General features: G+C 49.2%; 1 protein-coding gene across 2 annotated transcripts; it reads left to right on the top strand.

Annotated features, from left to right (window-relative positions):
• The first annotated feature begins 4,248 nt into the window (after window positions 1-4,248).
• On the top strand, window positions 4,249-10,831 carry CDX2 (caudal type homeobox 2). Of its 2 annotated transcripts, none has more exons than XM_036457789.1 (3): window positions 4,249-5,147; window positions 8,373-8,518; window positions 9,569-10,831. In XM_036457789.1, the coding sequence occupies exons 1-3, from the start codon at window positions 4,607-4,609 to the stop codon at window positions 9,806-9,808; spliced, it is 927 nt and encodes a 308-aa protein (XP_036313682.1). In that variant the 5' UTR covers window positions 4,249-4,606; the 3' UTR covers window positions 9,809-10,831. The 2 variants fall into 2 exon arrangements, with proteins under 2 accessions (XP_036313682.1, XP_036313683.1); XM_036457790.2 differs by having other exon boundaries at window positions 4,274-5,147; window positions 8,373-8,514.
• Window positions 10,832-27,075: the final 16,244 nt, after the last annotated feature.

Genomic DNA, 27,075 nt, shown 5'->3' with positions numbered 1-27,075 from the left:
GTGGATGCTGGGGAGCCCCACAGAGAGGATGCTGTGATCCATTTTTCCCAGTGAGGTTAGCTGAGTGGGCTGTGGCAGGCCAGGGTGGAGATGTTGGTGCCAAACCAACCATTATTGGGCCTTCATTTGTGTGTGTGTGTGTGTGTGTGTGTGTGTGTGAGAGAGAGAGAGAGAGAGAGAGAGAGAGAGAGAGAGAGGTGTGAGTGTGTGTGTGTGTGTGTGTGTGTGAGAGAGAGAGAGAGAGTGTGTGTGTAAGTGGTGTGAGTGTGTATGTGTGTGTGTGAGAGAGAGTGTGTGTGTAAGGGTGTGTAAGAGTGTGTGAGTGTGTGTGTGTGTGAGAGAGAGAGAGTGTGTAAGAGTGTGTAAGAGTGTATGAGTGTGAGAGTGTGTGTGTGTGTGTGTGAGAGAGAGAGAGAGAGTGTGTGTAAGAGTGTGTGAGTGGTGTGAGTGTGTGTGTGTGTGTGTGTGTGTGTGTTGGAGGATGTTGCTGATTGAATGCAATGGCTGAGGAACTCTCTAAACTCCAGTGAAGTAGAGATTGAGTCATTTTCCCAACAGCAATTTAGATTGCCAAACTGAAAACTTTATCTGACATTTTCTTCCTTCTTACTCTTCCTTAATTGTCCTGGGAACGCAGTGCAAGGCAGGGTGAGAGTTTCCTGAGCAGGGGTGGAGAGGGAGTCAGGAAGGTGCATTATTTGGATGATTTTCTTGATCTTAAAAGGGATTTAGAAAGTAGACTTGCATGGAAAGGTGGGTAGAGAGGGCCTGCCCTGTCTGGGTCACAGCCTCCCCAGTTTCCAGGAGCCACAAATATGGGGGAAAGCAGGGTCCCCCAAGGTGGAGCAAACACTGGGGACCTTTGAGCAGGGAGGGAGCCCTGTCAATGATCTGTGGATTCAAGGAGTGTCTCATCTGCTTAGAGAAGCAACCGCCCCTTCCGGCACCTCCGGCTTCCCATCCCCCTCTGCACCCCTGCCCTTGCCACGGGATGGAAGCCTGGAAGCCCCGACTTTCTCTGAGGAATGTGGAGTGGCCTCTACACCGTCAGTAACAAAGAGAAGCCCCTGTGATAACTGAGTTGTGACCGCCTATGTAGTCTTCCTGACACTGTATTTACTTGGGTGCCAACTCTCACCCTCTCTTGAAAAGCCTGATATAGCTCCGGCTCCAAGGGGCCACCACAGCTACAGCCCCAGTCCAAGTCCAGCCCCCAGCTTCCCAAATAAGCTGGCCTCTTCCAGAGTGATGTTCTGAAGGCAGTCGGGGGAGACCAGAGGCACTGGCTGGAAAGGAGTCTTGAGCAGCAAGGATGGGGATGACCTTGCAAAGTGCTTCTCAGCTCAGGCCAAAAGGCTCTGAGAAAACTGTCAAGCACCTTGGGTCTAGAACTACTGAGAAAGCGCTGCGTGGGGCCCTAATGCAGATGGCACCTCCATCCTCCCAGGGCCACACACCTGCACTGAGCGGCTGGGGGAGGGCCACCCCAATCCACAGCAGGTTTCAGAATAGGCACCCACAATGACCTGCTAGAGGCTAAGCCACCAGGATAAAGAGATCCAGGCCCTCTTCCCATCAGCCACCTCCACCCCTCTCTGGTTGCTCCCACCGTCTTGCCGCTGCGGCACCAAAGGGAGGACAGCCTGAACGTGAGGGGCACATCCACTCCGAGGAGCTGGTCTAAGACATCCTTATTGGCTCTCCCCTCACCAACAGCCCAGACCCCAAGCTCATGGGCGTGGTCATGCTGCTACTATTGACCATTTTTCCCCCCCAAGGAAGGAAATTAATTGGTTTTCACAAGCATTTCCTTTCTCCAACCCTCGCACCCCAAATGAGTCTCAGGCTTCCCTCCAGTCCGGCCAGTTCTGTGCCTGGCATGACCCCTGGGGCCAGAGCCACTCAGGCCACCCCCAAAGCATCTGGGTGGGCAGGCCAGAGCCCTTTCTCTGGTGCAGAGCACAGAGACACAGCTGGAAAACCAGGACAATTAGCCGGTGGCTTGCAGCCGGGTCATAAAAATGCAGGAAGTGGCCACCACAGGCGGAGGGGATGGCTGTCCCCAATAAAGTGATTGTTACAAAGAATGCTCACATTCCGAAGACACAGGCTCAAGCCTGGGCCTCCGCTGACTTTCAGAGCTTGAGGCCTGGGAGGGGGTGTGGGGACGGAAGGAGGGACTGTGTCTCCAGGAAGAGGAGGAAGATGTTTACTAGATCAAAAGTCCGCAGTGCCCATCACTTAACCTCTCACATTCCTGCCCTGTCAGGACTGCAGGCCCCTTTCACACGCTCACCCCATTCAATGATTTGAGTTTTGTAATGGGGCTTGCGATGCATTTTCTATTTATTTTCTGGCGAGGTCCGATGACTCTCAGCTGTCTGGGCCAGGCTCAGAGTTTCCAGATAGATGACCTCCTCAGGTCTCCCACCTCTCCAGTGCTCAGCTTGCTGAACCCCCTTCCCTCAATGTTAACCTTCTTCCTTAGGAGACAACAAGGACCTGAGAGACTAGCAAGCAGGAGAGCCCGAGGCCCTGGACCTCTTTGGGCCCGGCACCTCTGCACCATGCAGCTTGGTGGATGTCATCTGTAAAACGAAGAGCATGACAAGACCAGCTTTGTTCCAGATCTAGGGAGAAGTGAGGATCAGGGGAGAGAAAAGATATTAGAGCAAACAACAACAACAACAACAACAAAGACATTGGAAAGGACTCCAGAGATGACTAGAGGAAGTGACAAATACCAGAAAGCACTTGACAAGGAGCATCAAGTGCAGATCTAGAGGAGGGCAGCTGGTACCCTGCTGGTCCCAGAGCCATCCAGTCAGCCTGCCCAGCCCAGCTGGCCCATGAATCCCAGCCTGGCACTGCCATCTGGATTCAGAGAGAAGGCAGACAGCCACCTCAGGCCCATCCCCTATAGTTGCTAAACCGAGAGAAGTGCGTGTGCAATAACCAGATCACCTTGGCCTGCACCCCTCTAGGTGCAGACCCCCAGCCAGGCCTGCAGCAAGGTCCCCACAGCCCACACTTCCAGCCCTGGGTCCTTGGACACCGTGCTTCAAAACCCAAGGAAGGTCCTTTCCCAACTCGTCCCCACCCAGAGCTTTGCAGAGGCAGTCATTAGTAATAGGTCAGGTTCCCTTCTCATCTCCTGGAGATGAAAAACAATTTTCTTTCAAGAATGATTTATCTACCTTGCAAAGTGCTTTTAGGATCTAGGGACACATTAGCAGACATTCTAGGCTCCCCTTTCCTTGATTTTTAACCACGTGTTTAAGTATAATAAACATATAAGTGTAGCTCGTGGAATTTTCACGAACACACGGTGTAACCAGTACCTCACTCTAACAACCCCCGCCTGCTCCATTACTGCCCTACACTAGCTTGATTTCTAACTTGGTTTGTAATTAAGACTTTTAAAAATATATACATTTTATTGATTTTTTTTTAACAGAGAGGAAGAAAAAGGGATAGAGAGTTAGAAACATCGATGAAAGAGAATTACTGATCAGCTACCTTTTGCACACCCCTCTTCTGGGGATGTGCCCACAACCAAGGTACATGCCCAAACCGGAATCGAACCTGGGATCTTTCAGTCCGCAGACCTACGCTCTATCCACTGAGCCAAACCGGTTTCGGCTAGTTAAGACTTTTGAGTCCTAAGTGTAATTTCTTAAAATTAATTGCTTTAAATTAAATCCCAAATGTTAGATGAATGGGAGATGCAGCCTGCAGCCCGAGTCATAATTATCTCATGCGAAGGAGAAGCTGTTTCCTTGGGGGAAATAATGACCAATGGTGACAGTTGTTGGGGGCTTACAGTCGCTCTGAGAGGGAAGGAACCTGCACATCTATACTTTCTCCGCTCTTCACCTCACGGTTAGGTTAGGAACGCTGTCATCACAGCAGTGGCTTCCCTTTTCTCTTAGCACAGAAGGAGCGTCTTGAACTCCCCTTTTCTGCAAATGCATAAACACAGCCCTGTCGCCCCCAAGTTCAGATTCCCACCAAGACCGCTCTCCCCCTTCTCTTTTGCAAGTTTCTTGATTTCATTCTTTGAACCTGTGATTGGAGGTTAAAGTGCACCGGTTGGAAGGAGGAAGCTCTTAACAATAAAGGTTTGAATATTTAGCTGTGATAGAGTCGCCGCCTTCTTGAGAGCTGCCCCCCACCCCTTATCTTTTAAAATGCAAATCATATTTTGGGGGCTGTGCGCGGGGTGCGCGCTGCGCCTCGAAGTCTCCAGCCATTGGTGTCTGTGTCATTACCAATAGGGTCCTGTAAACACTCGTTAATCACGCAAGGCCTTTGGCCCTGGGCTCCGCACGCCAGCCAGTGGCCAGTCTTCCCCGCCTCTGCGGCCCGGTGGGAAGGAGGTGGGAGGAAAGAAGGAAGAAAGGGAGGGAGGGAGGGTGGAGACAGGCCAGTGGGAGGGACCGCCTCAGAGGCAGAAGCGCCGCGCGGAGCCAGCGGAGTACCGCGGGCCGGGGCGCAGCCACCCGCGGCTCCGGCGTCCCCTCGCCTTTCCCTTTCGCTCCGGCGGCGGCCCCCAGAGTCCGCCCCCAGGCAGCATGGTGAGGCTGGCAGTCGGGACTCCGCCACCATGTACGTGAGCTACCTCCTGGACAAGGACGTGAGCATGTACCCCAGCTCCGTGCGCCACTCTGGCGGCCTCAACCTGGCCCCGCAGAACTTCGTCAGCCCCCCGCAGTACCCGGACTACGGCGGCTACCATGTGGCGGCCGCGGCGGCGGCGGCCGCGAACTTGGACACGGCGCAGTCCCCGGCGCCGTCCTGGCCCGCGGCCTACGGCGCCCCGCTCCGCGAGGACTGGAACGGGTACGCGCCGGGGGGCGCCGCGGTGGCGGCCAACGCCGTGGCGCACGGCCTCAACGGGGGCTCGCCGGCCGCCTCCATGGGCTACAGCAGCCCCGCTGACTACCACCCGCACCACCACCCGCACCACCACCCGCACCATCCGCCCGCCGCGCCCTCCTGCGCTTCGGGATTGCTGCAGACTCTGAACGCCGGTCCCCCCGGGCCCGCCGCCCCCGCTGCCACCGAGCAGCTGTCCCCCGGCGGCCAGCGGCGGAGCCTGTGCGAGTGGATGCGGAAGCCGGCGCAGCCGGCCCTCGGGAGCCAAGGTGAGCGCGGCGCGAGGGCGCCCGGGGAGGTGGCCCGGCGCCGGCCCCAGGCACCGGCTGCGGGGCGGGCCGCGTGTCCTGTGCGCACCGAGTGTCGGGGGCTCCGCGCCAGGAAGGAGGGCCTGAGTGACAACACCAGGAAGCCCCGAGGGCCGGGGCTTCCCTAGCTCCAGCGCCCAGGCTGGAGGGGTCGGAGTGGATATGTTGTTTCACACCGGGCGCAGTTAGGGCAGGGGAGAAGCACGGCTGTGCCATAGAGCCGCGTCCTCCCCACTCGCTGCCTCCGCTCGCCCTCGGTGCGCAGCTTCCAGGCACCTGGAAGAGGGAGTCTCCAACTCTGCCGGCAGGACTCTCTCCCATCGCTCCGCACCTCCTTCTGCATCTGACTGTCCAGGAAGAGAGGTGGCCTGGGGGGCCAGGCGGGCGCCCTGGGGGGCCAGGTCTAGCCTTTCGGGGCTAACTCAAGGGGTCGGGGCTGCAGCAAGTCGGGAGAGGTTCTCTGTCTGGAAAGGAAGTGTTGATTCTAGGAACTAAGGTGAAGGGGGCGCGCCCTGGTCTTTGAACTTTTGATCTGCAAAAGGGTTGTTTCAACCTGAAGCAGGAGAGCAAGAAACCACAGGAGGGAGAAGAAGCTGTGGAATGGATTTAGTCTCTGCTCCAGGCAGGAATCGTTTGATCGTTTGTTCCCAATCAAGAGTCCAGGTGTGTGTCTGTGTGTGTGTGTGTGTGTGTGCGTGTGCGCGCGCGCGCGCGTGCGAATGTGTGCGAGTGTGTGCCAGTGTGTGTGTTCCAGGTGCTTGCTCAGGAGCTGTTCCTACAAAGGTCCTAGGTTTGCCGGACTGCTGGGACTCATTGGTTCCAGGTCTGCCACTTACAGTGTCTGGAAGCGTGTGGGGGAGATTCTGTGGGCATCTCTTTTTGTTCCATGAGATCTTCGCAGCCCTCTGCAGTTCCGCCTTTTTCTCTTCCCTCCGTCCTGCCTCAGCCAGGCCGCAGCAGGTTATGGTCACTCCGCAGAAGTTTACAGCCAGTTACAGCCGCGCAGACCAGAGAGCCACTGCGGGCTGTCTCTGGGCACAGGTTTCTGTGTCACTGGGCACATGCCAGGATCGCTGGGGTGGGGGGGGGGGGGGGAGTGTGAGCGCCCAGGGAGAAGGCCACAGGACCAGCCTGGAGGCTTGGTTCCTTCCCCTAGAGGGGGCGCCCTGGTCAGAACAGGGTGTGCACCCTAAGGCTTATTTTACAGACTGCCAGGGGCGCAACAGGCGGGGACCCGACGGGGGGGGGGGGGTGAGGAGGCTTTGGCGGGTCCTGGGAGCGCCCAGAGCAGGGGGAGAGTGAGGGCAGACAAGGAACCCAGGCCGAGGGGTCAGCAGATGAGAGGCTGCTGTGAAGTCCCGCGCCGAGGTGGTGAGGCCTCCGCGGGCGCCGGGCGCCCTTGTGATGTTAATGCGAGGAGGCCGCGGCCCTCGGGCCGGCCCGGCTCCTCTGCGGAGCGTCATCTGTCAGGGGGCGAGGGGGTGGTGCTCAGCCCGGCCGCTTTGATATACACCTTCCCAGCCTTGCCATTGTCTCTTTTAGGGCCCGGAAAAAGGGTGGTGACTTTCGCAGTCAATAATGAATTCTGGCAAGTTCCTCTCATCTCTCCCCTCTCCCAGCGCCCTCCTTCGTTCCCAGGGGGTGCGGGGCGCCTCCAGGCCCTTGGGCGTGGGCCCGCAGAGCGCCACGGGGCCGGGTCACCGCCTTCACCCGTCCCGTCCGGGTATCCAGCACCCGAGCACCTCCAGGCAGGCTGGTGTCTCTGTTGGGCAGTTGGGCTCGGAGAACCCCTTTGCGCCCCGCTCCCTGGCCCCGGAGGTGTGTTTTGTAGCTTCAGCCTGACTTCAGTGTCAGCCGCGCCTCTCCTCTCTGCCTGACCTAGTCTGTTCCTCAGTTTCCTCATCTGTGAAAAGCGGCGACTGACTGCCTGTGAGGCGGGAACGCGTGGGAATGCGTCCACCTCGGGGCGGGCCCCGGGACGTGTCAGTTCTCCCCGCGCTTCCCGGTGGCGCGGGGTCGGGGCCGCTGCTCCCATTCACATGCGCCCGCCGGGCGGTGTTTATGTTAATGCGCCTGGCGGGGAGGGGGATGAAAGCCGGGGCCGCCATTTGCTCAGTAGTGGTAATTCAAACAGAATGCGGTTGTTATTAAGGCATTGAAAGGGCTTTTCTTTGATAAGATCGCCTTGTCCGGCATTGTTTGCGACTGTGTTCCGCTTTCAGCAGCTTAGGGGAGCTCCCTCTGATCCCGCCTGTATCTTCCCAGGGCGCTTTTGTTGTGGTTTGCAAAGGGTTTTACCTGAACAAAGTCGGCCTGCGGGGCATTAAACACCTCGGAGTAGCTCCTAGACCTTTCAGATCTTTCTGTGGGACTGGGCACTGGGCAGCTGAACCAGTTCTGCTTCCAAGACCCGGCCTGGCCATGGCTCTGCCGAGGGTTGACCCAGGACAGGCAGACGCGGTGGAGACACCAGGCTCTGGTCTGCTCCAACTGCGGAGGCACCATTTGTCAGGGCTCTTCCGCAAAACAATCAATCCCAGGCTTAATGTGTTGGCTTACCCAGTGAGTACAGATCCCCGGTCGGGATAACTCTGCAGAGTTTGCGGCAGATATAAATGGGGAATTGAAGAACAGAGTGGAAACGCCAAACCGCGTTTCACCGGGCATATATATTGTCCCCAGTGGGCGGGGCTTTCTGTGTGCTGGACCCCAGCTCAGAATTCCCGCAGAGGGGCCCAGAGTGGGGGTGGTCCTGGTGACTTGAGGAAACCAATGCATACTCACGATCCCAGCTGTTTTAGGTGGGCTTTCATCTCTGGTTGGCCTGGAGGTCTGAATATTCCTGGGACTCTGGGACTCTGTCCTGTTCTCTTTCCCTTTGGGCCTCCGGTACATATTTGGTACACCAAAGTGGTGGCTGGCTTCTGCTTTCTCCTGTGTGTAGAGGTTTTAGGTTTTGTTTTTTAATTTAAACCCACTTAACTCCAAGGTTGGTTTAGTTGCCCTGCAGAGTTCCCCCTCCCCGCCCCCAGGCTCTCTGTTGGGGAGGGTCTTGTCAGACTGGCAGGACAAGCCCTGGCCCCCTGGGTGGTGAGGAAGAGAAATGGCCCTTGGATTAGAGAGGTTTGTCATTACCCATGACTGATGGGCTTTGTAGTTCTCAGCTCTGACTCCTTTTTCCTCCAGTGAAAACCAGGACGAAAGACAAATACCGGGTCGTGTACACGGACCATCAGCGGCTGGAGCTGGAGAAGGAGTTTCACTACAGCCGTTACATCACCATCCGGAGGAAAGCGGAGCTGGCCGCCACCCTGGGGCTGTCCGAGAGGCAGGTGCGAACTGCCCTCCTCTCTCTGACTGGTCACCGCCTGAGGGAAGGGGTTATTCCTGTGGGGGATTTAGAAGCCAGGCTACTGAATCCACCCAGTTTGGGAAGGGTAAAGTAGCAAGATGGGAAGCATTTCCTTCTGAATGATAAAAAAAAAAAAAAAAAGGCTCCTTCTACCTGTGGTGGTCTTTTGGGATGATGTTGAATATTTTTTCCCCTATTTGTTGGGGGGGGGGAATGGTGTCTGGGAGATGTAAGGAAAAAAACCCCCACAGTATTAGTTTAATTCAGAATTCTAGCACCGTGCCTGCCCATAAAAACTAAGGGGTGAGACTTGGCTCACAAACTCGGTTTATAGCCTAGAAAAAACAGGCCACATTCGCAGCCAGGAAGCCCACATTAAATCTCACTCTCCGCCCCAAGGTGAAGACCATTACTTTTAAAAAAATTTTATTGATAGGAAAGGAGAGAGATAGAGAGCTAGAAACATCGATGAGAGAGAGACATCTACCAGCTGCCTCCTGCACATCCCCTACTGGGGATGTGCCCGCAACCAATGTACATGCCCTTGACCGGAATCGAACCTGGGACCCTTCAGTCCCCAGGCCGACGCTCAATCCACTGAGCCAAACCGGTTTCGGTTATTACTTTTTAATTTAGCTTCGAGAGGCTAATGGTTGTCATCTGAAGTCCCTCTAGCCCTGGCTTCCTCTTGCTTGTAATAGCAAGGGTCTGTGGTTTCTGTTTTCCTTGGGTCTGAGGCTCTGAGCTCTCCCAGTAAAACTGAAGATAAAGGTTCCTTTGGAAAGAAACGGGGGGGAGGGGTGTAAGTGTGTGGGGGGGTGATGCTCTTTTCTCAGGTGCTGAGTTGGGCTGAGAGGGGCTCCCGGGCAGTTATGGAGATATCCCAAGAAAGGCGGATAGGGTTTGGGGGTCCTTCCTGAAGAGAGGGCATTTCTTTAGAGAGGGAGATGTTGATGCCAGTTCTCCACCCCTCTCCCCCTCACATTCTCTGCTTTACCATCTTCTGTTTTTCCCACCTGTCCATTTCCAGGTTAAAATTTGGTTTCAGAACCGCAGAGCGAAGGAAAGGAAAATCAACAAGAAGAAGTTGCAGCAGCAGCAGCAGCCTCCACCGCCCACAGCGCAGCCTCCCCAGCCACAGCCAGGCCCTCTGAGAAGTGTCCAGGAGCCCCTGAGTCCTGTGTCTTCCCTGCAAGGCTCTGTGCCAGGCCCTGTCCCTGGAGTTCTGGGGCCGACTGGGGGGGTGTTGAACCCCACTGTCACCCAGTGACCTACAGTGGCCTGCAGCAGCAGAGCAATTCCAGGCTGAGCCATGAGGAGCATGGACTCTGCTCAAATCCTCAGGAGAGACCCCTCCCCTCCCACCCACAAACGCACACCAACTTATCCAGCTCTCTCTCAGAGGAAAAGTGGGGCCAGGAGCAAATACAAGTGGGGTCGAAGGCCTCAAGGAAGACACTGCCCCAGATTTTGACTTTTTTTTTTTTGTCTGACTTTTTCTATCCGCGAGGAGAAGGAAATATGACCACTGGGACTTCACATGGTACTGGCAGGAGCATTGTCTGGACTGGCTAAACGGACAGGCGTTCAGCCCCTCCTCTCCAGTTCTTTACCTCCAAAATCTGCAGGAAGCCTCTCTGGTTGGAGCCAAGGGGAGAAAGGGACTCAGGGGAATGCCAGTGCGTGGAGCCAAGATGGCTACTGCCTACTCACTGTCATCTAAGGACCAGCTGGCCCTTCCAGCCTCAAGGGCAGGCAAGGTTTACACTGCAGAAGTCTGAGGCAGCTAAGATAGAAACCTGAACCGACCACAGACTGCAGAACCCCCAGGCCTTTGTCTTTTTTCTCTTCCCTCTCCAGACCAGGAAAGGCTTGGCTGGTGTCTGTGTGGTGGATGGTGTGAGGGTGGTTTGGGACTCCAGGCCTGATGGGGCCCGGGACTGGGCCTTGTTTAGAAAGCCTGTCACCGGAGCTGCTCCGGCTGAATGGATGTCAGCGCCATAAACGCCAGAGCCGACCTGGACTTCCTGTCATTTTCACAATCTCAGGACTGATGAAGAAAGGGAGTTGTTGTTGCTGCTGTTTGAGTTGTTGGTCTGTGTAACATCCAAGCCAGTCTTTAAAAAGCCCCTGGATCCATGGGGAGAGAAGTGATATGGTGAAGGGAAGTGGGGGTATTTGAACACAGTTGAATTTTTTCTATAAAGAAAAAAAGAGATAAACGAGCTTTTCAGATGTCAGACTGTATTTATTGTCTTCAGATTTTGTCAAGAACCATTATTATTTTTTAAAAGATAGGAACATCTTCTCTACTTGCCAAGGAGAATTAGCACAATCCCGGGGAGGGTGGGGAAGGTCATCGGGACAGCCTCATTTACCCCAGGGGTAGACGCCAGAGGGAGCCTTTCTGAGCCCTTCCCTGCCCCCAAGCTTGAGCCCAGCCTAGATTGTGAAACTCGCGGTTCTCTGGGGGGTGCCTCTGGGCAAAATGCTCACTTGAATGGGCTGCTGCTTCCCAGCTGCGCTGAGTTTTGGGAGCTGGGCCTCAGAGAGCCCCTCATAGCATCTCATCAAATTCACACCAAGGCAACTGCAAACATTCCCCTCACCAGTGGTTCCCTTCTTCTTAGGCATGGCCCCCAATCCAGCCAGTTAAACATGAGCATTAACAAAAAAAGGTTTATTTTCTGTTTTCCCAAGGAATGTTCCCATGAGTACAGCTTATGAGTCGTTGGGCATTGACAGGAGCCCTTTCTGCCACCACCCCTTGCCCTGTCCGGCAGCTTCATCGCTCCCCTTCATTCCCCCCTCCGTACCATCTGCCCCATAAACAAGCACCGAGAACCAGCATAAGAAGATCCTTTTAGTGACCGCTGCTTGGTATCCGGCTAGTTCGCTGGGGACCTGGCTGCTGTTCTTGAGGTTCTTGGTCCTAGAAATCGCCGCGCTGGGCACTCTGCGCTCGGCTTCGCCCTCCGTTTCGGTCTCCTCAGGAGTCCCTCCAGCCCGCTCAGAGCCCCCATGGAAGTAGGAGGTGCCCCGAGGTCTGGGGTGGGGGGAGAGGGAACGAGCGGAGCTGCGAGGCGAGGCGTACGTCCCTCTGCGTCTCCCCGATTCCGCGTTCTTTCCGGATGGCGCATTCGCTCCGGGGCTGGGAAGGGGCTCTGGTGGCTGAGCCTGGCGCTGGGGGCGCAGTGCCTGGCCGCCTCGCCCACGGGAGAAGTCGAGTTGGGGTCCGCTGAGCAGGGGGGTCCCCGGGCCCCAGAGTGTGGAGGCGCCGAGACAGTGCCCCCGCGCGCACTGCGCCCCCCGCCCCTTCCCCTCCCCTCCCCGCCGCGGTTGCTATGCGTTGCTGTGAAACGCCTGTCAATAAACCTGTTTGGAGTGGAGCGAGAGCCCAAGGGTTGTTTGTTCAGTGGTTAGAGGTTCAAAAGTCGGCATTGTCCCGCGGCTGGAGATTACAAGCTCTTCCCCTTCCCGCCGGGTCTGGGGCTCTGACGCCAGCGCTGCGGGGCGAGGAGGGCGCTCAGCTGCCCCAACGCCGGGACCCGCCAGGCCGCCCCCCCCCCCGCCCCCCCAGTCTCCCGGGCCGCGAGTGGGCAGAGCAGCTGGGGCAGCTGAGCAAGGTCGGTGCCGGGACGCCTGGGCTCATATTTGACTGGATGAGTTCCGGGTGCGGGCGCCCCGAGCGTGGCCGGCAGGGGGTCCCCGGAATCCCGCTGCAGTCTGGCACCCTCCGGGATCCGGCCGCCAGGGGGCGCGCGCGCTCCGGGAAGAGCGGGAGCAGCCGCCGCGCTCCTGGGCGCCTCGGATCCGACCCGGGACCCAGCTCTGACCCAGCAGGAAGGCGCCAGCTCCAGCACTCCTCCCACCCCAGCCGCTTCCGAACTGGGGCCACGCGCCTGCTGAAAACGAAGTTCAACTTAGGCTCAGAGGATTCTTGGATCTGTTCCATGTTTAAGAAAAAACAAATTTGGCGGTAGAGAGACACCCACCATTCTTTTTTTTTTAAAATATATTTTATTGATTTTGTACAGAGAGGAAGGGAGAGGGATAGAGAGTTAGAAACATCGATGAGAGATAGACATAGAGAGTTAGAAACATCGATGAGAGATAGACATCGATCAGCTGCCTCTTGCACACCCCCTACTGGGGATATGCCCGCAACCAAGGTACTTGCCCTTGACCGGAATCTAACCCGAGACCTTTCAAAGCCGAGGCTCTATCCATTGAGCCAAACCGGTTTCGGGGAGACACCCATCATTCTTAAAGGGTCTTTTTGCATAGGACGTTTCCTTAAAAAATTACAGTAGCCCTACCCGGTTTGGCACAGTGGATAGAGCGGCGGTCCTCCGTCTGAAGGATCACGGGTTCGATTCTCCATCCCAGGCGTATGGGGGAGGCAACCGATGGATAACCAATGTGTCTCTTTCACTTCGGCGTTTTTCTCTGTCTTTCCCCACTCCCTTCCACTCTCTCTAAAAATCAATAGAGAAAATATCCTCAGGTGAGGAAAACAAAAAAAGAAAAGAGAAAAAAAAATCACAGTACTTTGGGTATGATACTAATATAAGAAAAGACTGAGCTTAGGATAAACAAGGGGAAGAGGAAGTCTCAGCATTATGGGATTTATGTTTTTTTAAAAAGGTATATGTGGAAAGAAGTCAGCCTGAGTCTTTTTTTTTCCTTTTCTTCTGTGAACAATTCATGAGTTTACTATACTCATGCAATAAAGTTAACAAGGTGTACTGATGAAAGCAGAAAATGTTTCAGTGAGTTTCACTTCTTTCTGATAATATCTAGTAAGATGCCTACACTAGTCAAGATACCAGTCTTAAACAGAAATCTGAATATATAAACAACAATATTCTTGCTGTTATTCACAACACTCAGGAAAAAATAAGAGAAGGCTGACATGAAGGAAATCTCAGTTGCAGAATCTTAAGAGATTATGTGGTTTTTCGGGGCCCTATTTTCACCTGGTTTTAGAGATGGGCTGCTGTTTGCCAGCTTAATGACCTCAGGGAGACCACAAGCTCTGAGCCACTACTTCTGCATTTGTAATATGAGATAATGTAATATGAGATAGTGTAAGCATACACTTAGGATTAGATCCCGATAATTACAGGAAGCTTTTTCTTTCCCTTCTTCTCCTTCTTCTCCTTCTCCTCCTCCTCCTCCTCCTCCTCCTCCTCCTCCTCCTCCTCCTCCTCCTTCTTCTTCTTCTTCTTCTTCTTCTTCTTCTTCTTCTTCTTCTTCTTCCTCTTCTTCTTCTTCTTCTTCCTTTTTAATCATAAATAATTTTATCTGTAAAGTGCTCATTTTTTTTTCTCTTACAAAGAAACTGTGAACATAATGTCTCCAATCATGATGGTATAACCCCTTTCCAGAATTGTTTTTAATGCATTTGATCTGCTTACTTCGAAATAGCCTCAAGTCTGTTGCTCTTATCTCCACAGCCCCAGAGTGTGCATAAAAACTCAAGTGGCAAAGCACTAGTATTCCAGATGTGGAGATGACTTACTGATCTGCACAGCTTGCTTGCCCTTTCATCTACCAAGAGATATGTGTGTCCCCCCCCCCCATAGTTGTTCTTAGGAAACAGATTGGTTGAAGATGTAGTGGGAACCTCTTATAGTTTCTTTATTTTGAAACAAGTTCCATCCCAGCATCTCAAAACCAATTCTGTACTCTTTAATTTAGTTTGTTACTTTAAGTATTTAAGTTGAAATGCAATTATTTTCTTTTTAAAAAAATTATTTTTATTGATTGTAGAGAGGAAGGAAGAGGGATAGAGAGATCGAAACATCAATGATGAGATAGAATCATTGATCAGCTGCCTCCTGCACGCCCCCTACGGGGGATTGAGCCCAAAACCCAAGCATGTGCCCTTGGCTGGAATCAAACCTGGGACCCTTCAGTCCACAGGCTGACACTCTATTCACTGAGCCAAACTGGCGAGGGCTGTGAATTGTTTTCTTCAACTACATTTAGACCATACAAACTTCTAACCCCCATTACTCTCACATTTAGCCTGCCATATTTTCCTTCTCTACTCTTGTTCTTCAAGATGATGGTTATAATTTAGGAAAAGGAGCATGTTTTATTGGTAACTGGGATGAGCTAAGAGTGGGCCAAAACAATCACTAAATTTACTTAGCTACAAATCAGAGAGAATATATACTTACATCACGACTTCTTTGAAGGTTATGAAATTAGATCTAAGGAAAAAGCCCCTCAAATTCCAAACAAGGAAAGTAGAATCTGCCAGTCAGAGATTGTACCAACATTTACCTTGAAGAATTAGTTTAGAAAAGGTGGGGGCAATTGCATGAGTGATCTTTGGTTCCACTGTTTCTAGTACCCAAATGTTACATTTGTTATAACAATAGCTTTTTCAAATTGGAATTATCATTAATCTCAATGAATGTAGATAATATCAACTAACTTGCCAGAGCCCCAAAGTGAAAATTGCTCTACTTTCTGCAGGATCCTGGTGATTCTGTGCTAGAGAATACAACCAGTTTTAGTCCATGAAAAAGAGTTCCCTTAGATCAAATGATAAGCAAACTGCCCCTTCACACACTCACATATACTTAATAGTATTCAAGTCATGTATTGGGTTAATGTGTACAATACTTTAAGGCCCCAGGTATTCATGCAATTTAATACTTGTGCCTTAATTTTTAGGAAAGGAATTATTTTCTAATTGTTCATGTGTTATTTTAGGACTTCCAGGATTGACAATCTGCTATCATAATACTTGGTATCTACAGTATGACAATAATAGGTTTTATATAAGAGGTGGTTGATAAATTCCTCTCTAATCTCAGCAAACAATGAAAAACAATGTAAGAGCTAAAGTGCAGATGTATAATGGGTTGTTGTGGGGTACTTAAAAAGCTGTTGTTGATTAGTAGAATCAGCAGCAGAGATTAAGTGCCTAAACCACAGATTAGAAGTTGTTAAAAATGACCTGGGCAGGCTCTGTCTTTTATTCATGAAAGACACAGTATATTGTTCTTTACCTCTAATGTATTAAAAACAACCCCAGCCAAAACCAAACAGAAAAACTCCTCAACATAACTAGATTCTATTTGCAGAATCTCCTAGCAGAATTATGGTAATGTGTATGTGCATTGCTAAAAACAAACAGAAGCTATAAGTAAGCAAGAACCAGAGACCATTGTCCAATAAACAGTGATATACAAGAGTGCAGGCAGAACAAAAAGAAAGACTGCTTATCTGGAATCCACACACATATAAAATAAAAATATAAGTTTTCCTCTCAAACCACTTTATTGAAAATAATGTAAACTTCAGAAATCCAAATTCCTCTAATTATTTTTATTTGTTCAAACTATAATTTTCATCATACCTATGAATTTCTGCCAAGTTCTAACTTGCTTATAATATCTAGTAAGATGCCTACACTAGTCAAGAAACCAGTCTTTAAAAAAAAATCCTTTGTTTCTGTTAAACAGTGACCTTTATACTTTTAGATATCTGTTAGTGATATATTGTTATACACATTAGATACTATTCAGATCCTGTTCTTGGTCATGATCTTAAGGCCACAGAAAACCAACAATGACCATTATTTCTCATTCATTTGAGTCTTGAAACACACACCCAGTGTTAGTGTTGCTCCTCTTAGAGAGGATATTGGCCAGAACTAAGAGCTAAAAGGCCAAATGACCAAATGAACTAAATGACCAACTGACCCTGCGGTTTGCAGCTGTTCAGTGAGTACATGGGCTTGATTGACTGAGTAAGCTACTTTTGCAAATCTAAAGCCAGACAAAGCAGATAAGCAGCAAGCTGTTACTTCAGCAGAAACTTTTAGTTATTCCTACCTCGCCAAAACCGGTTTGGCTCAGTGGATAGAGCATTGGCCTGGGAACTGAAAGTTCTCGGGTTGGTCAAGGGCATGTGCCTTGGTTGCAGGCATGTCCCCAGTGGGGGTGGGGGTGGGGGTAGGAGGCAGCTGATCAATGATTCTCTCTCATCGATGTTTCTGACTCTCTATCCCTCTCTCTTCCTCTCTGTAAAAAATAAATAAAAATTATTCCTACCTCCCACCTCTACCTCAGAGAAACTGCTGTCTGTTTTGAAACTGAATATTTTAGACGGAAGAAATGGAAGAAAACGTTGCTCATGCTCTAAGAGGCCAGTTGTTTAACACAGACCCGGGGGAAACGTGGACCCTGGCATCAAGGCATGTGCGCTCAGTCCAGCCATTAGGTAGGGCAGAGCTCAGGTGGCAGCAGCCTCCTTCCTTCCTTTGTGGCCTGGACGGGGAGTCACAGGCTCCCTGACTCTCCCCAAGGCCACCAGGGCGCACGCCCCATCCCCTCCAGCTTCCAGTCTGCCGCCCCTGGCCACCGAGGACAAGCTCCCCACCGCCCCGGACAGCGCCGGCCCGCGCTCCGTCTCGGCCTCCGCCTGGGGGCTAGGGGCCGGCGGCCTCTCCCGGTGCAGGAGCGGGTGGGCCCCGGCGGCCTCTCCCGGTGCAGGAGCGGGTGGGCCCCGGCGGCCTCTCCCGGTGCAGGAGCGGGTGGGCACCGGGAGGGGCTGGGGCGCCGGTAGGCGGGAGGCCCCGGAATCCCGGAGAGCCAGCAGCGGCCCCGGAGACTCCAGGCACTTTTTCTGCTTTGGGAGAAGCTGGACTTCAGCAGCTAATTTTGTCATTATAGGTAAACATCCTACGACTTAAAATTTTTCAAACTTTATTTTAGAGAGGAAGGCAGAGGGAGAGAGAGAAACGTCTATCTACAGAGAAAATCATTGGTCAGCTGCCTCCTGCACTGGTGATCAAGCCTGCAACCCGGCACGCCCCTGACCGGGAATCGAACCATGGCTCCCCGATTCACAGATTGAGGAGGGCGTCCTTCTCGGATTTTTAAAAGGCGGCCCCGCTGAGCGGGACGAGACCGCCCCCCCCCCCCCCCCCCCCAGCGCCCGGCGAAGTGTCCGCCCGTCGCTGCAGCCCCCCAGGTGCCCGGCAGGCGGCGCTGCTGCTCCGCGGAGAGGGCCGGGCTGCCGCCCGGTTTCGCGATCCTGACACCGACCCGAGAGGCGGGTCTGGGAGCCCCAGGCTGGGCGGGGAGCGGCCGGGCCAGCAGCCCAGGGACACCCCGTGGCGCAGCCCGCCCCGCGGCCGCTCCCCGGCCCGGCCCGCGCACGAGCGGGGCCGGCGGCAGAGGCACCGCCTGAAACTGCGGGTGCGAACGACCCAGCGCCCGCCCCCCCGCCCCCCCGCCCCCCTGTCCCCTGTCCCCTTCCCCCTCCCCCGTTCCCGTCCCCCCGCAGCCGCCGAAAGGGGCCGCGGCCGCTCTGGGGCGGAGGCGTCTCCTCCGGGCCGGTCGGGCCGCGGGCTCCGTTGCTCTCGCGTTCCTCTCCGCAGCAAGTGCACGCGGTGTGCCCGCACCAGCCTCCAGATTCTCTCCGGTGAATGCCCGGCGCGGTGTGAGGGCTGGTCCCCAGCCCGCGCCGCTTTGGGGGTGTGGGGAAGGGGGCGGAATCCTTCTTTATCGCGGCTCTCAGCTAAATAATTCACTCCGGGTCCTCCAGGCCTGCCAGCTCCCTCCCGCACCGCTGCTGGACTTCCTGCTGCGTGCAGCCCCGGCAGAAAGGCCAAGAGTCAATAAAAGTTAATATTAATGGTGGTGGAGGCTGTGCAGGGCTTCTTCCACACTCATCTTCCGCTCCCGGCCTCTCCTCCTCTAAGCCCGGCCCCTGCCTCTGCACCTGGGACTTGTGCGTTGGGGTGAAATCCTAAAGTAAGGACCCCGGGGCCCCATTCTTTGCAAAGCTCCTCCGGGTCGCTGAGCGCGGGTGGTGGCCTGGTGGAGCGCCACAGTAGCTGCCACTGCGGGCGACCAGAGGGGGGCCCCCTGGAAGGGAACAGGCAGAGCAGACTAAGAAGAGGGAGCTGGGAGGGTTCAGGGAGAAACATTTACCTGTAACAGTCTCAGCTGTTCAACAAACACAACAAAATAAGGCAACTAACCAATACTGCATAACGAATACTTAAGGACACATCTTTCTAACCTGCTGTCTTTCCGGGAGCCGAGTCTGTTTGGGCTTAAAACTTTCATCCATACACGTTATTTTGTATCGATATTAAGTATTACAATTCATTCCAACGGTTTAAAGAAAAAATAAATATATATATATATATATATATATATATATATATATATATATATATATATATATATATATATATATTGACTTCAGAGAGGAATGAAGAGGGAGAGAGAAATAGAAACATCAATGATGAGAGAATCAGCTATTTCTGCTGCCTCCCGCACACCCCGCAGTGGGAATAGAGCCCGCAGCCCTGGCATGTGACTGGGAATCAAACCCAGGACCTCCTGGTTCATAGGTGGCCGCTCAGCCACTGACCATGCCAGCCAGGCCCTTCCAAAGAATTTAAACCTTACAGAGAAGTGAAAACAATTAATAATTTCTCTTTCATTCTATCAATCCCGGTGCACATCATTGCAAGATTTTTTCTACTTACATAAACATATTACACCTTGTTCTTCCTTTATTTTTTCTTTAAATAAAAGCACCAAATAAGTAGAGTAATACTTTATGTTGTGACTTGCTTTTATCACTTAATAATTTCTCCAGCCCATTACATATAAATCCAACCAATTATTTTTAATGGCCACCGTATAAATTTAGATATACCAGAATTTTATTCAGTTATTTATTCAACAATTTCTTGAATGTTTATTATGTTCAGGTGCTTGGAAAACAGTATTAAGATCACAGATATGAATCCCTGTAAGCTTAAATTCCAGTGGGGAGAATTTAACTCCTTCCCTAATGATGGGTACTCAAGTTGCCAGAGATTTGCTATTAGAAACAGTACAGATATAAATATATTTTTACAAATATCTTTTTGTATCTTTGTATTTTTTTGAATTTTTAAAAAGTATATATTTTATTTATTTCAGAGAGGAAGGGAGAGATGGAAACATCAATGCTGAGAGAGAAGCATTATTGGCTGCTTCCCCACCTGACAAGGAACCAAACCATGACCTCCTGGTTCATAGGTTGATGCTCAACCACTGAGCAGCACCAGTTGGGCTATTTTTTGTTTTTAAAAATTATTATTTTAAAAAATATATATTTTATTGATTTTTTACAAAGAGGAAGGGAAAGGGACAGAGAGTTAGAAACATCGATGAGAGAAAAACATCAATCAGCTACCTCCTGCACACCCCCCACTGGGGATGTGCCTGCAACCCAGTACATGCCCCTGACTGGAATTAAAACTGTGATCCCCTCACTCCACAGGCCGATGCTCTATCCACTGAGCCAAACCGGTTTCGACTCCTTGGATCTCTTGATGCTCAACCACTAAGCCACACTGGCTTAGCTTTTGCTTTCTTGTGGCAGCAGTGGGATCTGAAGTAGACCATTTTTAAGTGGACGATTCAGTACTGTTAAGAACATTCACATTATTGTGCAATGAATCTACAAAAAGTTTTTCATCTTGCAAAACTGACGATCTGTAACCACTAAACAACAGCTCCCAATTCTCCCTACTCCCAAGTACTGGTAGCCACCATTTTACTTTTTGTCTCTCTTAGTGTGGCTACTTTAGGTACCTCATGTAGGTGTAATACAAAAATTGTCTGTTGTGTCCGGATTATTTCTTTTAGCTTAATGTCCTCAAATTTTATCCACGTTGAGGCACATGTTAGAACTCCCCCTTTAAGGCTGAGTAAATATCCCATTGTATGCATATGCCACATTTTGTTTATCTATTCACCCATTGAAGGACATTTATACTTTTTGGCTATTGTAAATACTACTACTGTGAACATGAGTATACAAATATCCCTTCAGGACCTCGTTTTTAATTCTTTTGGCTATATATACATGATCTCCAGAAATAGATTTGTTGGATCATATGGTAATTCTGTGCTTAATGTTTTAAAGAACCATCAGAATATTTTTCATAGCAGTTCCACCATTATACATTCCCATAAACAGTGCACAAGTGTTCCAATTTCTCCACATCCTTGCCAACTGAGTACTCAATTATTTTTTGACAGTAGCCATCCTAATGGGTTTGAGGCAGCATCTCACTGTGATTTGAATTTTTATTTCCCTAATTATTAGTGGTGTTATGAGCATCTTTTCATGGGCTTATTGGCTGTTTGCTTATCTTCTTTGGAATAATGCCTAGTCAAGTCCTTTGCCTGTAATGAATCAGATTGCCTTTTTGTTGTCATTGAATTGTAGGAGTTCTTTATATATTAACCCCTATCAGCATATGATTTTGCAAATATTTTCTCCCACTTCATAAGTTGCCCTTTTCCTTTGTTGACTTGTGTTCTTTGATACACAGTTTTTAATTTGAATGTAGCAAACTTACTGATTTTTTTTCTTTTGTTGCTTGTGTTTTTGGTGTCATATCCAAGAAGTCATTCCCAAATCTAATGTTATGAAGCTTTCCTCCTATGTTTTCTTTTAAGAATTTAATATTTTAGCACTTAGGTTTAAATCTTTTATCCATTTTGAATTAATTTTTGTGTATGGTGTAGGGCTAGGGTCCAACTTTATTGTTTTACATGTGCATATCTTATTTTCCTAATATCCATCTGAGATTTTTAAAAAAATAATTAAGTTTGTACCATTAGCACTTACTGATATGCCAAACATCCTTGGTCTCAGCTCTGTCATCTTATTTAATATAAAACTTTCTTATAAACTGCTTCTTTTAAAAATATCCTCTTTCTATATAGTCTGTATTTTCTTTAAACATTTTCCCTGCGTTCTTCAGAAGTACAGTTTCTTTCTTCTAGTGTTGGATACTGATGTACTAGTTGCACTAATGTTCACAACTATAAAAATGGCCCCCAAATAGATGGTGGTTCACATACAATAAAAATTGATTTCTTTTCACAAAATACTATGAAGCAGGTGTTTCTGTCTGACAGTGAAGCACTCTCCCATGTGGTAATTCAGTGACTTAAGCTTCTTTTGTAATTTGCCTGTCCTTAGAATTTAGTTTTTGCTGGCATCCAGTTGGTAGAGTTGAGTGCAAGCAGGGGGCAAAGCTGCTTCTTTAAGAGGCTGAGCCCCAAAGGCACACAGCACTCCCATTAACTTATTGCCGTCCAGCCCTCGACAATACCCCACCCGTCCACATGGGGTATTCGGAGATGTAGAAATGCCGTGTGCCCAGAAAGAAGAGAACATGAGGTTTTCTTGAATATCTATCTAGCAGGCTCTACCATGGTGGCTTAGAAGTCTAAGTCAAGTCTTACTATTTTACTCCTTTTAAGACAATTGATCTTTTTAAAGTAGATGCCCAAATTATTGTTCCTTTATTTTTGAAGTTTAAGTACTTTACCAGGTATGGCTCCATGAATAATTTTCTATAGCATTCCCCCATCCTAATATACAAAATCTCAGAGTCCGTAACATCTGATCGAAGTCTCAACCGAACCTGGAAGTCAGTCCTGCAGCCACAGAAACCCAGCACTGACTGCATCTGGTATGGGCGTGGTGACCCAGCACCAACTGCCAAGGGGCCTGCGGATCAGGCCCAGAGAGAGGCCCAAAGAGAGAGGCAGGGTCTGATCTGCAGCCTCCATGACAGCTGTTCATCAGCCATTGCCTCTCTCTTTCTCTCTGGGCTTAGCCAGTAGCCATACCTCTGTTCTCTCTGGGCCTCTGCGCATGAGAGAGAGAGAGAGAGAGAGAGAGAGAGAGAGAGAGAGAGAGAGAGAGAGAGAGAGAGAGAGAGAGAGAGAGAGAGAGAGAGAGAGAGAGAGAGAGAGAGGGAGAGAGAGAGAGGGAGAGAGGGAGAGAGAGAGAGAGAGAGAGAGAGAGAGAGAGAGAGAGAGAGAGAGAACACGCATTGATCAGCCCCAGCTTTCTTATCAGGCCCAGAGATGCTGGCTGGCATAGAAACCGACCAATCAGAACCAAATTGGCCATCAGGGGAGGTGGACTCCCGCCTGGTCCCCAATATCCTCAAATTAATACTTTTCTAGTTTCTTTCATTTGTGTGCTGTCTTCTCCAGAACCCAAACACTGAACCACTCAGGATGTGAAAGGGGTTCCCACAGTAGCTTAGTGCAGCCATTATGAAAAACAGTATGGAAAACAATATAATTGAAAAGAGAATTACCATATTACTCAGCAATCCCATTTCTGGATATGTATCCAAAGGAAACAAAAACACTAATTTGAAAAGATACATGCACTCTCATGCTCATTGTAGCATTATTTACAACTAGAGGCCCAGTGTATGAAATCCATGCACTGGTAGGGTCCCTAGCAGCTGTAGGCTGCTGGCAGGGTACTCCCTCCCCTCCCCCAACCAGCCCTGCCCCTGACCTCTGGTCAAACTCCCAGAAGAACTCTGGAAGAGGAGACAATTTGCATACCATGCTTTTATATAGGATAGCCAAGATATGGAAGCAATGTAAATGTCCATCAATGGATGAATGGATAAAGAAGATGTGATATATGTGGAATACAAATAATGGAATATTATTCAGCCATAAAAAGAAGCAAATCTTGGAATTTGCAACAAGATGAATGATGTTTTCTGAGCTGGGGGTGAATGTGGGCAAAATGGGAGAAGGGGATAAAAAGGTACAAATTTCCAGTTATAAAATGAGTAAGACCTGGGATTACAATATACAGGATGGTGACTATTATTTATAATACCATATTGCATTTTTGAGTAGCTAAGATAGGAGATCATGAAGTTCTCATCACCTACAAGAAACCAAATTTTGTAACTATATATGAGATGAATTTTAACTGGACTTATGGTATTGATTATTTTGCATTATATATACATACTGAATCATTATGTTGTATATTGTAACTAATATAATGTATGTCAATCAGACTGCAATAAAAATAACAATTATTCCTTAATATCATTAAATATCTAGTTTGTGTTCAAAGTTACAATTGTCTCATAAATCTTTTAAATGTTTTTATTTTATTGTTTTGTTTATACTAAAATACAAAGAAGTTTATAAATTATGATTGGTTAATATGTTTCCAATGGTTTTATTAATCTATAGTAGATAGTGCCCTTTAATCTCTTTGTTTATTTTTAATCTTACAATTTATTTGTTGAAGAAAACAGGTTTGTTTGTCCCATGGTATAGTCTACTTTCTGGTTTGTTGTACAGGGCCCCCTGAGAATGCACATTCTTTAAATTGGTATCAGCTGAGTCCGAGGTGACTGGCATGGCTGATCTCGAAAAAGGCCTCCCCCCCCCCCCCAAATGGCGGGAGACATAACAGTACGGACTTCTTATCTTTATCCATGTGCTGGGAATGAGGGGTTGAATAGAACCTTGGCCCATCCAGGCCTGGACATGTTAATACAGGGAATGAGGAAATGAATAGGACCTGGGCACACCCAAAACTCCTTTGATCCTAAGTTTTTCAGGAAAACCTCCCTTTATTCTTTTGGAAATAAATAAATGTGCTGCGTGCCTCAGGTTGTGGTCTGTCTCTCCAGCAAAAAGGGCAGTGACCCACCCGGGACTCAGCTTTGAATCTATTTCTGTGCCGACTCTTTTTATTTCATATATTTCTCAATCCCCGGCCACCTCTTCCAAGAACCTGTTTCATCTCTCTTCCGGCACTGAGCGTGGAGAAGGGAGATCCCTGCCAACTCAGGCCCCCGCAGTTTATTAGTTATATTTTCAATATATATATTTTCTCTCTTTCTGAGATAAATTATAGTATACTATACATATACAAAGTTATTTTGAAAATGCTTTTGTAATAGCCAGAATTAGCCAGGAACTATATTAAAGAGGATCAGAAAGAAAAAGTGGTAAATAAAATAAAAAGCATAAAGAAATCCATAAATATTGGCATCAGGGAGAGAAAAGAAAGAAGGAAGCAAATATGTTGAAAATAATTATCCTAATGTATAAAAAGCCAGGGGCTGTCACAACCAAAACAACTAGACGGATGACCGAACAGCAGGCTGCGTGGGGCAACCAGGCCAGCAGGGGCGTTAGTGAAGGACGACCAAATGACTGAATGGCAGGCTGTGTGGGGCGACCAGGGGGGCAGTTAGGGGCTACCAGATCAGCAGAGGTGGGCAGTTGGAGGCAATCAGGCTGGCGGGGGGGTGGGGGGGAGGCGGAGCAGTTAGGGATGACCATGCTGGCAAGAGAGGCAGGAAGGGGTGATGAGGCTGGAAGGAAGAGGTGGTTAAGGGTGATTAGCTGGCGCGGCGGGGCGGGGCGGGGCGGGGCGGGGCGGGGGGGGGGGTATTTAGGGGCAATCGGGCAGGCAGGCATGTGATCAGTTAGGAGCTAGTGGTCCCAGATTGTGAGAGGGATGTCCGATTGCTGGTCAGGATCTGGCCTAATCTGGCAGTTGGACATCCCCCAAGGGGTCCCGGATTAGAGAGGGTGTAGGCTGGGCTGAGGGGACCTTACCCACCTCCCCCCTTACCCACCTCCCCCCTCTCCCATACACACAAATTTTGTGCACTGGGCCTCTAGTAAATTGATAATGAAAACATTGAGAAGCATAAACAATAGGATGGAAGAAGGGAGATGTTACATTAAATTCTTGTGTTCATTCTTCTAAGGAGTCATTTCCTATTTACTGAGCACCTGCCAAGTACAAGACACTAAGTTATGTATTATAATGTTGATAAAACAAGTAGGGAAAAGTCAGAATGGAAACAGGAAATACTTGGAAGAGAAGTATAACAATTCTTTGTATAGGTCCCTGGACATTTGTTTGAATTGGAGGCCAGGAGAGAGCGGGAGGAGTGGGGCGCAGTAGGTGTTTGTGAATGGTGGCCCTTTGTCAGAGCTGATTAGAGCTGTGATGTCCATGCTTTTCAACCCTCTGGGGCAGAATCTTTAGTTTCAGGCTTGAAAACTGGCATTTATAAGAAACAAATTTAAGGGACTTTGATAAACTTCTATTGATTCATTTTTAAAATATATTGATATTTTTCTTTAAATTTACAGTAATTGAGAAAACTATAAACCATCAGAAACAGACCTTATTAAAAGTGAAAGTCCCTCTATCAACCACTATTAAGTATCTTCTAAAATTTTATTTATATTATTTTTTTTCTACTTGAAAACATTTATAAAGCTCTAAACAACTCTGACAAAAAATACATTTTTTAAAAATTTGGAACTTAGCTAATGATATAGCTTTTTTTGAAAGAAGTATTTGCCTAGGGTCACACCACTAGTAAAAGGTGGACGAGGATCCAATGCTGTCAGGGCTTTTGAGGGCAGTGCTACCATCGGAATCACATATGTAATTTAAATTTTGTAGTGATAAGTTGGTCCAAAGGTTGTGGGTTATTGTTAAGCTAAATTTTGTAGTGATTGATGCTAATATATTTCATTCACCCAACATATTTAAGTTATTATCATTTTATCATGTAAATAATATGAAAATTACTGAGATATTTAATGCTATTTGTTTCATGCTGAGTCTTTGAAATTTGATGTGTATTTTGCACTTTCAGGCCATCTCAGTTTGGAATCACCACATTTTAGGTGCTCAGTAGCCAAAATGTGGGGGAGGAAGAGGAGGATTTGACTTCAGAAGATGTAACAACTATGAAAGCAAGAAGCTAGAGTGATGGGAGGAAGGGGGAGGCGGGGCCAAGGGATGCAGGTGGCCTCCAGGAGCTGGGAAGGCAGGAGGCAGACTCACCCTGAAGTCTCCAGAAGTAACACAGCCCTGCCGACCCCTTGATTTCAGACTTCTGACCACCAGAACTACAAGAGAATAAATTTGTATTGTTTTAAACCACTGCGCGGTCACTCAATGGCAGCAATGTGGTAAATGCAGGAACTGCATGTGTCCTTTCTCTTTCGGGCCTCCAGGTCTTTGCCTAGTGATTTTTTGACACCAACTCCCTTTTCTATCCCCTCTTCTTGGACTGCCTACTTCAAATTCTGCTACAATTTTCCTGAATCCCTCAGACTTGGTTTTTCCTTCCTCTATGTTCCTGAGCACTTTTTTTAAAAAATAAATCTTTATTGTTCATATTATTACAAATGTTCATTTCCGCCTCCATTGCTCCCCTCCACCAGGTTCCCACCCCACCCTCTGCCCTTTCCCCACTACCCATTGTCCTCATCCATAGGTGCACAGTTTCTGTTCAGTCTCTTCCCACACACCCCTCTCCCCTTTTCCCCAAGAATCGTCAGTTCACTCCCTTTCCATATCTCTGATTCTATTATATTCACCAGTTAATATTGTTCATCAGATTTTTTAAATTCCCTTGGTTTTTAGATTCACTCGTTGATAGTTACATATTTGTTGTTCATAGTTTTTACCTTTATTTACTTTCTCTTGCAAAAGAACCCCTTTCAGCAATTCATATAATTCTGGTTTGGCGGTGATGAACTCCTTTAGCTTTTTTCTTTATTAGTGAAGCTCTCTATCTGGCCTTCGATTCTGAGTGGTAGCTTTGCTGGGTAGATTATTGTTGGCTGTAGGTTCTTACTATTCATCACCATGAATATTTCTTGC

The sequence above is a fragment of the Pipistrellus kuhlii genome, unplaced genomic scaffold (genome assembly GCF_014108245.1).
Source record: "Pipistrellus kuhlii isolate mPipKuh1 unplaced genomic scaffold, mPipKuh1.p scaffold_m20_p_3, whole genome shotgun sequence".
In the NCBI taxonomy this organism is placed as follows: domain Eukaryota; kingdom Metazoa; phylum Chordata; class Mammalia; order Chiroptera; family Vespertilionidae; genus Pipistrellus; species Pipistrellus kuhlii.
The sequence above is the reverse complement of the archived record's forward strand: the minus strand, read 5'-3'. Positions and strand labels throughout refer to the sequence as shown.

What these genes read in the sequence shown, in the direction of transcription:
- CDX2 (XM_036457789.1), top strand. Translation starts at nt 4,607, where the DNA reads ATGTACGTGAGCTACCTCCTGGACAAGGACGTGAGCATGTACCCCAGC. An exon ending in GCCGGCCCTCGGGAGCCAAG is followed by an intron (nt 5,148 to 8,372) that starts GTGAGCGCGGCG and finishes TTTTTCCTCCAG; the next exon opens with TGAAAACCAGGACGAAAGAC. An exon ending in TGGGGCTGTCCGAGAGGCAG is followed by an intron (nt 8,519 to 9,568) that starts GTGCGAACTGCC and finishes GTCCATTTCCAG; the next exon opens with GTTAAAATTTGGTTTCAGAA.